At 40.9% G+C, this 13439-nt stretch overlaps 1 protein-coding gene across 9 annotated transcripts in view; it reads right to left on the reverse strand.

The window, feature by feature from the left end:
• Positions 1–4240: 4240 nt before the first annotated feature.
• LOC126175099 (tektin-2) overlaps positions 4241–13439 on the reverse strand; it is a 105525-nt gene continuing 96326 nt past the window's right edge. For all 9 annotated transcript variants that reach the window (XM_049921650.1, XM_049921649.1, XM_049921644.1 and 6 more), the window contains 2 exons: positions 5472–5695; positions 4241–4522 (listed from right to left, as the gene is read on the reverse strand). In XM_049921650.1, the coding sequence (XP_049777607.1) occupies positions 4393–4522; positions 5472–5695 (354 nt within the window). In that variant the 3' untranslated portion in view covers positions 4241–4392. The remainder of the gene's footprint in view (positions 4523–5471; positions 5696–13439) is intronic.

The raw sequence follows: 13439 nt of genomic DNA on the forward strand, positions 1-13439 counted from the left end.
ACTTATGATCTCTGATCACTCTTCCTTTACAGAACCCAGCTTGTTTTCCAAGTAGCTCCGGTATATGTACCGGTGATGTCTATTTTGTAAGATTTTAAGCATGTCTTTGCTAATTAACCAGTGCTTCTAGTTACTTATTGAACATAGTTTAATCATGGTTAGGACTTAGCCTCAAATGAAAGAACATGGTTCTAGAGACCTTTTTAAGTCTCAAACATCTATGATGTACATATGCAGACTGAATCAATGAATTAAAATTTGTACCAAGCTCAGGATTTGAATGCGGCTTACCTGATCACTAGGCAGATGCACTAACCACTACACCACCCTGGCACATCGGTTTTTCACAACTGCATGGACTACACTGCACGCCTCCCTCTGCAGTCTGACTTCCCATTCCCATCTCAGCCCACTTGATGTTCCCCACTCGAACAGAATTTCAGAGCATCTTCAACTGTATTGGAATAGCACATTAGCATCAAACCAAAAGGGGGATCTTGCCTGACACCCAACTATGAAACTATATGGTTCCACAGTCCTATTCAAGTCTCAAAAATCTATGATATATATGTGCAGAGTGAAGTGTCAAATGAGAATTTGTACCAAGGATTGGATTCACTCAGTCTCCTGCTCCCTAGACAAATGCACTAACCACTAAGCCACCCTGGCACCCTCTGCGATGCTGTTCGAGTTTAGGGGGAACACCATGTTGGCTGAGGCATGGATGGGAACTTGGACTGAAGAGAGGCACACTACGGTAGTCTGTGCAGTTCTGCAAATCCACTGTCCTATGGTGGTGTAGTGGTTAGCGTGTCTGCCTTGCAAACGGGAGACCCAAGTTTGAATACCAGCCTAGGTACGAATTTTCATTCGTCACTTCAGTCTTAAATATATACATCATAGATGTTTGAGACATTAAAAGGTCTCTGGAACCATATAGTTTTATTGGATTAATGCCTGGGTTTCATGCATAATCCCCCATTTTGTTTGATGCTGAGGTACTGTTCATTACAGTTGGAGAGCCTCTGCAGTGCTGTTCAAGTTTAGGGGAAATACCGAATGAGATGAGGAGTGAATGGGAATTTGGATTGAGAAAGGAGGAGTGCTACAGTAGTCTGTACAGTCATGCAAAGTCACTGTGCCAGGGTGACATAGTGGTCTGGTGAGCAGGAGACCCAGGTTTAAATCCTGGACGTGGTACAAACTTTCATTCTTCATTTCAGTCTGTATATGTACATCAAAACTGTTCTGGCATAACCACAAGCACTGGAATGAAGAGGAAGAACGCAAGACTGGAGAAGGCGGTGAGTTGATGTCAGCCAATAGCCTGCTGACGAGGACCGCGCCACAACAGGAGCGACCTCTGCAAGAAGAGAATATAAGTGCTGCTTCTGCCAACCCCGGCCGGACATTAGTGGGCAGTATTCGCAGAGTATTAGCACGGCCTAGCAGAGAGTGCTATGATAGTGATCCACAAACTGCGTGTCAAACTTGCATGAACATTATATATAGCAAAGGACTCAGATGTACACTCCTGGAAATGGAAAAAAGAACACATTGACACCGGTATGTCAGACCCACCATACTTGCTCCGGACACTGCGAGAGGGCTGTACAAGCAATGATCACACGCACAGCACAGCGGACACACCAGGAACCGCGGTGTTGGCCGTCGAATGGCGCTAGCTGCACAGCATTTGTGCACCGCCGCCGTCAGTGTCAGCCAGTTTGCCGTGGCATACGGAGCTCCATCGCAGTCTTTAACACTGGTAGCATGCTGCGACAGCGTGAACGTGAACCGTATGTGCAGTTGACGGACTTTGAGCGAGGGCGTATAGTGGGCATGCAGGAGGCCGGGTGGACGTACCGCCGAATTACTCAACACGTGGGGCGTGAGGTCTCCACAGTACATCGATGTTGTCGCCAGTGGTCGGCGGAAGGTGCACGTGCCCGTCGACCTGGGACCGGACCGCAGTGACGCACGGATGCACGCCAAGACCGTAGGATCCTACGCAGTGCCGTAGGGGACCGCACCGCCACTTCCCAGCAAATTAGGGACACTGTTGCTCCTGGGGTATCGGCAAGGACCATTCGCAACCGTCTCCATGAAGCTGGGCTACGGTCCCGCACACCGTTAGGCCGTCTTCCGCTCACGCCCCAACATCGTGCAGCCCGCCTCCAGTGGTGCCGCGACAGGCGTGAATGGAGGGACGAATGGAGACGTGTCATCTTCAGCGATGAGAGTCGCTTCTGCCTTGGTGCCAATGATGGTCGTATGCGTGTTTGGCGCCGTGCAGGTGAGTGCCACAATCAGGACTGCATACGACCGAGGCACACAGGGCCAACACCCGGCATCATGGTGTGGGGAGCGATCTCCTACACTGGCCGTACACCACTGGTGATCGTCGAGGGGACACTGAATAGTGCACGGTACATCCAAACCGTCATCGAACCCATCGTTCTACCATTCCTAGACCGGCAAGGGAACTTGCTGTTCCAACAGGACAATGCATGTCCGCATGTATCCCGTGCCACCCAATGTGCTCTAGAAGGTGTAAGTCAACTACCCTGGCCAGCAAGATCTCCGGATCTGTCCCCCATTGAGCATGTTTGGGACTGGATGAAGCGTCGTCTCACGCGGTCTGCACGTCCAGCACGAACGCTGGTCCAACTGAGGCGCCAGGTGGAAATGGCATGGCAAGCCATTCCACAGGACTACATCCAGCATCTCTACGATCGTCTCCATGGGAGAATAGCAGCCTGCATTGCTGCGAAAGGTGGATATACACTGTACTAGTGCCGACATTGTGCATGCTCTGTTGCCTGTGTCTATGTGCCTGTGGTTCTGTCAGTGTGATCATGTGATGTATCTGACCCCAGGAATGTGTCAATAAAGTTTCATCTTCCTGGGACAATGAATTCACGGTGTTCTTATTTCAATTTCCAGGAGTGTATGTTGTATGTCGCCCATTGCTCATGACACCATTGTTATTTCATAGTTAAATGTTGTCAGTCTGCTTCATTGAAATAAAACTACTAATGTTATTTGATTGAATTGTTGTATAGCATTCCGAGAACGCAGCATCCCTTAGGCACCCTATATGTGACGAGTGGGCAGGACCCCACAAAAACACCCCTTATTTACATTTTTCCTCATACCTGTATGTGCTCAATAATCATTTAACTCTGTAGTTAAGGCTGTAACACAAATTGTTGAAGGTTGCAGATGCCACCAATGACCCACTTGTCCTGTATCCAGCTACAAGGTATGACAAAGCTGCACTATGTTAATGATCATAGTGACATAATTGGGTTATGCAGGAGAGACATGTCTATTTAATCTCATAAGTGGCAACAGTTAAAAGCTATACATTTATCATGAAAAATTATGAGTCTACCACTAATATTGAATGTTTTCAATTATTTTTTCCATGTCACTTCCTTCCCAAGCCCACTCCCCTCCTCCAGCTACTAGCCATGCCGCAGATTGCTTACTGCATGGTATATTTATATTATGGTATATTATAGTAAGCTATATATGTATATGCTCCAAGCATTGCAAAGTTAAACTTTGTCACACCTTTCTCAGCCATCCCACTCCTACAAATTCACTTTTATCTGGACTGTCGCCAGTCAGCCTAGCAAACAGAAAAAAACCTGTAGATTTGGTACTAATAGAATTCAGTTTACATTATTTATAGACATTGCCCCCTTCACATCTGCATCCCAGCCCTAATGCTGCTTAAAGTGTTTTATCCCAATGGTAATTTTTTTTCCAACACACACAGTAAGTCATATATGTACCAAGTTTGGTTGAAATTGCTTTAGTTGTTCCAGGGTTAAGCTTCAATATTACCAATTTCCCATCCCAACCCCACGAATAGGGATGCCAGGGGATGTCTTAGTCCCCTCCCCTGGTAACTGTTTCCTTGTACTATGTCACATATGTGTACCAAGCTTGGTTGAAACTGCTCCTGATGTTCCACAGCTTTGGTAGATCATACACATACACACACAGCCATCCATTTTTATACTGATGATTAATATCACATAACAACCAAGCATTAATAGTAGACAATGTACAAATGAAACAATTAATGATGCTGACTTTTTTCTGCCCCAGCACCTCTTGTTTTGTTCCACATGTTTAAAGGTGTATGTATGTGTGAATGAATCATCAACATTTCTATAAAAATGCTGTACCAAAATTACTGAAACATAAGTAAGCTGTAGACCACATGCGTTTATTACTAAAAAGTATCAATATTGTATACAAATGAAAATTAACATCTCAGTTGGTTACTGAATCTTCTTTGATGAATAACATGATGAGACCAAAGAACAAGTTGTACGTATATTACTTAAGCACAAAGTTGGAGGCAGCAGGATGAATCTACCTCTCATCAGGGTGCAATGGAGACCGTATGTCACAACAGCGGTTCAGTAAAGTCAGAGCTTGGTTCTTGCAGTTGATATCGGCGGCCAGTCGTGCACTGTGCTGCTGCAGAGCATTGTATGTTGCTCTGGAAGGATAGACACAGTGTAACATCATTTATCTTAAAAGTTTAACAGAATAAGGCAAGTATTACAGATAAAAATTGTGTGTGTGCCTTGAGACAGCGCAACTGATGCCATGCAATGACATGGACTTCAGTCACCCAGTATTTGAGAATGAGAGTACTTCGCAACTTCCAACAAACTTTACAATCAGTTTCAAATTTTTATGAAACCTTTTTTCACTGCCACCCCCCACATAGTTCACTTTTTGCTAGAAATGGAGCACAAATTATGCTGACTGTATTCTTACAGGTTTTCGTGATGTCAGCATCTCACGACTTCCAACAAACTTCAAGAACAATTTCAAACCTCTTCTAATCTTTTTCTCACTTAAATGCTTAATGCCAAGTATTTGACACATCAACTCATTTGTAAAGTAATCAGACACATTTGAAGCTGTTTTATACATGGGTGTTTGATCCTTAAAAGAATCGGTGGTTCTGCTGCATCAGTATTATTTATTGTTCCACTTCCTATTTTTATACAGATCATGTGATGTTGAATTTTTTCGACCATTAAAACTAGCCAAAATTTCCTAAATTTGTTATGTAGTAGACACACCTCTCTCAGTACGTATATTTTAAACTATTATCAATATTATTTCCAATTTCAAAATGGCATGAACATTGTCAGAAATAAGAACTTAAAAGCCCTGGTGTTCACAGTAGTGTAAGAGATGTGCTCATTGATGTTCCTGAAGTCATCCTAAATTGTTTATTTAAAATTGTGATCCAGACTACTGACTGCACTTTAGGGTTTAATTTTATTTTAATGTCATTTGGTTAAACTTTCAAAATTTATTTTATTGCATGAAAAATAAAACTAGACATAGCTTATAAAATTTCTTGCTAAAACTTATGCACAGAACTCTCAAACAGTATTAGAAAGGAAAAAGAGTAGTCATGAATTCCTTACTTTGCATCAGCAATCTGCTGTGTGAGCTTTTGTCGAGACAGTTGGAGCTGGAGCAGTTCATTTTTTATTGTCTGTTGGGCATCATCATACAAAAGTTCTGCACGTGGCCGCCATAGACGTATCTCAAGACGTGACTCTGCCAACTTTGAAGGACCTGTTTTATCAGCTAGAGCTTCTTCCAATAATGAAATTTCGCGATTTATAATACCCATTTCATTTTCAGTCTGGGGAAACAGAGGACAAGCTTTTGTTACTGGACAAGCTTCATTTAAATTCTGAGTATAATAAGTATTTCTGGTGCCACTGAAATAAAGCAATAACCTTAATTCACAGATAATGTTAGTATAAAAAATTTAAGCAATAATATTTATTTCTCTCTCATTGTGACCTCTTTTCTCCACCAAATCTCCAACCAGCTGTGATATTTGTTGCTTTGTTAATTGATCCTTGTACAGTCCCATTCCCTTCAACCTCCTCTTCTCTTTGCCACATCTATGAATGTCTGATACTGAAAGCCAGCATTTCTGTCATCTTATATTCACATGTGATTTCTATAACTGTCTGATAGGTTAACAGTTTGCAAAACATATTACCATCTTCAAATATGGGAAATAATGTGTGCAGTGTGGCTTCTGAAGAAAATATTCTGTGAATGTTGATGTATACTGAGGAGTTAACTTAGTTCGTTGGGTGTAGGAGAAAGGTATGAAGGATTTTACCAAACAAGAAAAAAAATAGATACAGAGGAATTAAATAAAGACATTTGCAGAACATACTTGCAGACCATGGGTCTGTGACCTCTTATAGTTTGTTGCCTTATATATGTGGTGTCTGTTCTTTCAGGTATATCCCAAAGAACAGACACTATTTTGATTCTGCAATCACTATAAATCAAGATACAAAGGAATTAAAGACATTAGCTGCCGGTGGGCATTGATTTTATATGAGTGAGACAAGTTGAAAATTTGTGCTGGATTGGTATTCAAACTCTGATCTCTTGCTTTCAAGGTGGTGAGATGCCATGAGCAATGAGGATGATGAGCAGGGTCTCTACATCAGTAGTGTGTGGTATAAGTTGAGAATTTGGGTCTGATGGGAGGGGTGCTAGGGCAGTCCTTGTGCTTTTGCTGACCACTGTGTCCATATGGCACAGTGGTCAGCGCATCTGCCAGATTCGAATCCCGGTCTGGCACAAATTTTCAACTTGCCCCACTGGTATAAAATTAATGCCCACTGGCAGCTAATGTCTTTAATTCCTTTGTGTCTTGTTGCTTCAACACCAAAATTACCTATACTGTGAAAGAGAGAGCCACAGTGCAAGATACGACATTGTAAGCACATTCCAGTGTGAGCTGTCCTTGAGCAGTCAAGTACAAGAACCTTCACAGTACTATTCATTCTGAGATGTGGAGTAGCACAGTTAAATTTAGAAAATGAGAAAAGTAATATTGCATTTTCGTAGTATTAATTGTTACAGTAGTAGACAGTTGAACTAGAAACGTTAGAGAGAGGAGCACGATTCTCAGTTGGTCCGACTGGCTCAAGATACACATTTTCAATAATTTGCTAGCAGCCATGGAAAGTTTAAATACTGATAAAGTTTGGTCTAAGAGGAACATAAATAATTTGTTGGTGGTCAACTCCTACTCAATTGACGAATTTCCTGGTAGAACCAACTGATGTGTATATGTTACTGGTAATATCAATTAATGCAAGTATCAGTGCAGTAATGACAACATTGTAAGTAAGTGCTGTAAAATGATTTTGCCATTTGGTGATGCATGGCTACAACAGCCTAAGGATTATCATAAGCAGCTCAGTGTATAGAACATTTACTTGTTTTGTAAAAGTTATATATTACCATTTAAATAAAAATACGTTTTAAGATTTATTTATTTATTCATTCCACAATCACATGAATCATTTCACTTGGAATCTATGGAAGGTACATATTCGTTTTTCTTTGTAAATATTTATTGTGCATGGCTGTAGTTCTGGTTTGTTCCACACTCTGGATGATCTCCACACTAGGCAACAAACACACTATGGAACAAAAAGTATATTTAATCTAAACTAATCTACAATAATGACTATTGATGAAGGTGGAGACTCCATTAGCTCTGCACATTACCACTTGCAAGTGTTTACATATTAGAAATGTCTTAAGTTTGTTAAAAGTAATGTAGATGTATTCACAGAATAATCTGGTATCATGGAACAAGACAGAAAATGAAACTCCACTTCATACTTTTTCTTTAAAAATTGTAATTTTCAGGATGAAGATCTGATATGCAATAACTTGCCAGTGGAAATGATATTTAAAAATAATAAACTAGGTCTATTTCCTTGCTTGGTTGGAATCCAAAAGTCCTCTTAGTTGTCACTGTCTGAACAGTACACCTGAAATTTTTGTGCAAATGAGTTCAAATAAATATAATAATTAAATACAGAAACAATTTTGTAAAAGAAATATACACAATCCAGTCACATTAATCTGACCACCCCATATGCTCAACATCTACCTAGGTAACGACTCACCGATGACAGATGGCAGCACTATCAGTGGAAGGTATACAGCATAAAGCAAATTGGGGAACGCAGAAAACAGTGCAGTAGTTGTCATTGTGTGGAAACAGAGAAATATATCTGACATCCAAAAGAATATGATCATTGGCTCTCGGGCCAAGGATGGAAGCATTTATGAAACAGCTAAATTTGTCAACTGTTCACATACTGTCGTGGTTAAAGTATACTATGCATGGCAAAATGACCCTATTCGAAACCAGTGCCGAGGCAACTGTGGTGCAACATAGGATATAGATGACAGGGGTGAACAATGGCTGCAGAGATTTGTACAGATGAATAGACATGCAACTGTTGAGCAACTAAGCACCCACATAAACCAACGGGCTACCAACAGTGTCTCCTCAATGACCATTCAATGAACGTTGCTCCATCAGACAGATGGGCATTGATGTATATTGTGTGAAATGCTTTAAAGCAAATGCCCTGCATGTGTTATGGCCTAGGGAATGTTTTCGTGGCATTCCCGGGGTGATCTTTTCATTCTGGAAGCCACAGTGGATCAACCCAAGTAAGCATCTATCCTTGCAAACCATGCCCATCCCTAAATGCAGTTTGTTTTTATTTGGCATGATGGCATCTACCAGCAGGACAACGCAACGTGTCACAGCTTACACTGTATGTGTGTGGTTTGAAGAGCACCACAACGGTTCTACCATATTCCCCTGGCCACCACACTCCCTGTATTAAAACCCAGTTAAGAATCTGTGGGACCACCTCAAATGGCTGATTGCGCCATGGATCATCAACCAAGAGACCTAGCACATCTGGCTACAAGATTGGAGTCAGCATGGCTCCACATCCCTGTTGGAACCTTCCAGAACATCACTGACTCTCTTCCTGCACACTTTACAGCGGACTGTGCTGCAAAAGGTGGCTATTCAGGCTTTTGACAGGTGGTCACAATAATGTGGCACTGGTGCATTCAGTGTGTATGCCTGGAGGCACTTTGGAGACGCTACTCCAGCAGCCATTGAGGGAACAGGATGCAACCAACTGCAGATTGTGGTGCATGTTAGAACAAATGATGTCTGTCGTCTGGGCTCCGAGGTCATTCTTGGGTCATTCCAGCGACTGGCATAGAAGGTTGAGAAGACCAGCTTTGCTTGTGGAGTTTAAATAGAGCTCACAATTTTCAGCATTGTCACCAGTACTGATTGTGGCCCTTTGGTTCTGAGTCAAGTGGAAGGACTGAACCAGAGACTTCAAAGGTTCTGTGACAAACTAGGCTGTGGCTTCCTGGGCTTGCACCATAGGGTTGAGAACTGTAGGGTCCTCCTAAATAGGTCAGGTGTGCACTATACATCAGAGGCTGCTACTGAGGTAGCTGACTGTGTGTAGGGTGCACACAAGGGTTTTTAGATTAGGTGACTCTCCATCCAATGCAGATAATAACTGTAGGAAACCCAGCAGTACCTGTGTAAAATCGAAAGAAATGCGTCCCATAGGTGAGAGTATTAAAATCCTAATGGTAAAGTGCCGAAGCATTCGCAACAAGGTGCCAGAGTTTGAAGCGCTAATGAAAAGTAGTGAAGCTCACATAATAGCAGGTACAGAAAGCTGGTTGATACCTGAAATTAATAGCAGTGAGATTTTTGGGTGGTGGTATTTGTCACAATAGGCAAAACGCTCAAATCCACCGAGATAGAAAATGAAGCTGCATGTGAGATTGTTTGGAAAAGACTTAGTATCAGGGGTGGGCATTAACCATAATTGGACCCTTCTATTGCCCACAATGCCTATCTCCTGATGTAACCGAAAACTTTAGAGAAAACTTATACGTAAGTTACCCAATCATACTGTAATCATCATTGGAGACTTTAATCATCCAACAAATAATTGGGAAAATTACAATGTTGTTAGTGGTGGGCATGATAAAATGCCCTGTGAAATTTTACTGCATGCCCTGTCTTAAAACTACCTAGAACAGATAGTTAGGAACCCCACTCATGATGGAAATATATTGGATCTAATGGCAACAGACAGACCTGACTTCTCTGAGTATGTCCACATCAAAACTATTATCAGTGGTTATGAGTGATAAAATACCAGTGGTTATAGGTTTCAGAAAAGACCCTTTTTTTAGGGTAGAGAAAACAGAAAGAAACCAAGTTTTAAGAGAGGTTAGGATTGAGACAAACCTTCAGTTTGAGAAAGAAACCAAAAAACGTAATTCTAGCTAATTACATCAGTATAAATAGCTGTTGGTTAAGAGTTTTCAACAGTCAGCAGAAATTACAACTCTACCCAATTTTAACTCAGTCAATGTGAAATGTCAGCTGCCTTTATTGCAACAAAATATTTGAGGACTGTGAAATAAAATTAATGAATTAATTATCTGCATAGATGAATTAGAGTCCTCAAACCCAGATGACATTATCTGCCTCTCTGAACATCATGTGACCACTGGTATAGAACTTCTAAGTGTTACAGGATTTAGGTTAGCATCTCACTTTTGTAGAGCATAAATGGAGAAAGCAGGAGTTGTCACATTTATCAGGAACTGTCATAAATTTAAGAACATAGACATTCATAAATTTTGCCTTGAACAGCATACGGAAGCATGTGCAACAGAAATAGAATTTCACTAAAAATCCTTTATAATATGAAGTGTATATCGAGCACCTGCAGGTAAATTTAATCTGTTCATAAACCACCTTGAAGCTGTACCAGCCCATTTAACAACCAAAAACAAAGAAATAGTGGTTGCTGGTGACAGGCGACTAGCGCGAGTTTTGGTGTTCTCGTAAAGATAAGTTATTTTAGATTATAAAACATATAGATTAGTACTGATTACATGGTAAATAAGTGTATTAGTGTGCCGTTTAAGTGTACCATTAAAGGTTTCATTTTTCTCTACGTAATATAGCAGAAAACGCGAAAAGACCGTACAGTCGTATTTTCTGTTTACGTTCTGCTGCAGCAAATCTATAGAATTTCGTTTAGTTGTTCCTTGCTCTCTCCAGCAATTTAACTTAGCGTACCTCTTCATTATTTAACTAGCATTTCCGGAAAGTAGCGTTAAGTTTAACTTGTTGTTTCAGAAACTTTGCACTTTTGTTTTTGTTTACACACAGTTGCGTATAGGCCAAATTTGTGTAATCATATTTTCGTGTTTATCTGTAATTTAACTGACTTATTCTTAATAAACTATTACGTTTATCATGAGTGAAAAGTGCTTGACTTGCCGTAGAATTGTTAGGTCGGGGCTTTGGTGTGATGGGTGCTGTAGTTTTTTCCATGTGGGTGACTGTAGTGGCGTGGGAATAGGGAAAGTAAATGAGACTCATCAGTGGTTTTGTAGGATTTGTAGTAGAGATAGGAAGATACTAGAACAGGAGGGGAAAATTGCCGCCCTTTAGGCTGAGTTAGACAAGGCCAGGGGAGATCTTGACAGGTTAAGGAGGGAGAAGGGTAAAGAGAGGTGGGAAGTGGCAACAGGCAACAGGAGGAACAGGCCTAGAACTTTGTCTGACAGCTTTATGGTGAATGTGGAAAATAGATTTGACCTGTTGCTTCAGTTAGAAGCTGGTGAGCCTCAAGCAGTTGCAGGTGTAGACAGGGCACAACAAACTTTCAGCAGCAAATTGAAAAGTAAGAATGTAGGGAAATCAGTAAAGAGAAAGAAAGTGGTGTTGTTAGGTAGTTCCCATGGAAGAGGTGTCGGCCAACTTTTGCAGGATGAACTAGGATCAGAATACCAGGTCACCAATTTTTTTAAACCTAGTGCTGGTCTGGAGCAGGTGACAGAGGATTTAGGATCACTTTGCAAAGATTTCACTAAGGAAGACACCGTGGTTATAGTGGGTGGGGCAGGTAACAGTATTGACAGAGATCCTGGGTACAGTATAGAGTGTGACCTGGCGAAGATTGCATCAGCATCGAAGCATACTAGTGTTGAGTTTGTATCTGTTCTTGGGCGCCATGACCGACCTCATTTGAACTCTTCTGTCAAGAGAGTTAATTTGGAGCTGGAACGGCTGCTCATGTCGGGTGCGGGGTCACACATTGGTGTGGTTCATGTTGATTCTCTCAGTAGGTGGGATTATACTAGGCATGGCCTTCACCTCAACAGGAAGGGGAAGGGTAAATTGGCTGGGGAAATAGCAGGAAAGTTAAAGGGGGGAGGCACTGTCATGAGTGGTAAAATACCAGTGGTTATAGGATTCAGAAAAGACCTTTTTTTAGGGTAGGGAGGACAGAAAGAAAGCAAATTTTAAGAGAGGTTAGAACTGAGACAAACCTTCAGTTTGAGAAAGAAATCAAAAAACATAATTCCAGCTTATTACATCAGCATAAACAGCCATTGGTTAAGAATTTTCAACTGTCAGCAGATATTTCAACTCCATCCAATTTTAACTCAGTCAATGTGAAATGTCAGCTATCTTTATTGCATCAAAATATTCGAGGACTGAGTAATAAAATTAATGAATTAACTATCTGCATAGATGAATTAGAGTCTTCAAACCCAGCTGACATAATCTGCCTCTCTGAACATCATGTGACCACTGGTATAGAACTTTTAAGTGTTACAGGGTTTAGGTTAGCATCTCACTTTTGTAGATCAGAAATGGAGAAAGGAGGAGTTGCCACATTCATCAGGAACTGTCATAAATTTAAGAACATAGACATTCATAAATTTTGCCTAGAACAGCTTATGGAAGCATGTGCAACAGAATTAGATTTTCACAAAAAATCTTTCATAATATTAAGTGTATATCAAGCACCTGCAGGTAACTTTAATCTGTTTGTAAACCACCTTGAAGCTGTACTGGCCCATTTAACAACCAAAAACAAAGAAATAGTGGTTGCTGGTGATTTCAATATAGATTTCCTTAAAGACTCTCCCAATAAGAACTTATTTGAGTTAGTAACACTATCATTCAACTTAATTCCCACAGTAAAGTTCCCCACTAGGATAGCCACTTGCTCACAAACAGCCGTTGATAATATCTTTATAGAAAAGTCAAATGAACAAAATTATATTACAAAACCAATAGTCAATGGCCTCTCAGACCATGACATGCAGTTCATTCTGTTAAATGTTAATACTGAACAGGTTATAAAATCTGTTAAATCTGAGCTCAAGAGGGTAATCAGTAAGCCAAAAATTGATTATTTTAGGACACTCCTCAGAGACATTCACTGGACTGATATTTACAGTGCTCATGGCATGAATGAAAAATATAACATTTTTGCTAATAAAGTGCTTACCTTATTCGAACACTGCTTTCCCCCAAACTTACCAAGGTTAGAGCAAAGTCTACAAAGAAGCCATGGATTACTCGAGGCATAGGGGTATCTTGTAAAACAAAAAGAAAACTGTATCTGTTCAAATGGTTCACATGGCTCTGAGCACTATGGGACTCAACATCTTAGGTCATA

This window comes from Schistocerca cancellata, chromosome 3, assembly GCF_023864275.1.
Source record: "Schistocerca cancellata isolate TAMUIC-IGC-003103 chromosome 3, iqSchCanc2.1, whole genome shotgun sequence".
Lineage (NCBI taxonomy): Eukaryota > Metazoa > Arthropoda > Insecta > Orthoptera > Acrididae > Schistocerca > Schistocerca cancellata.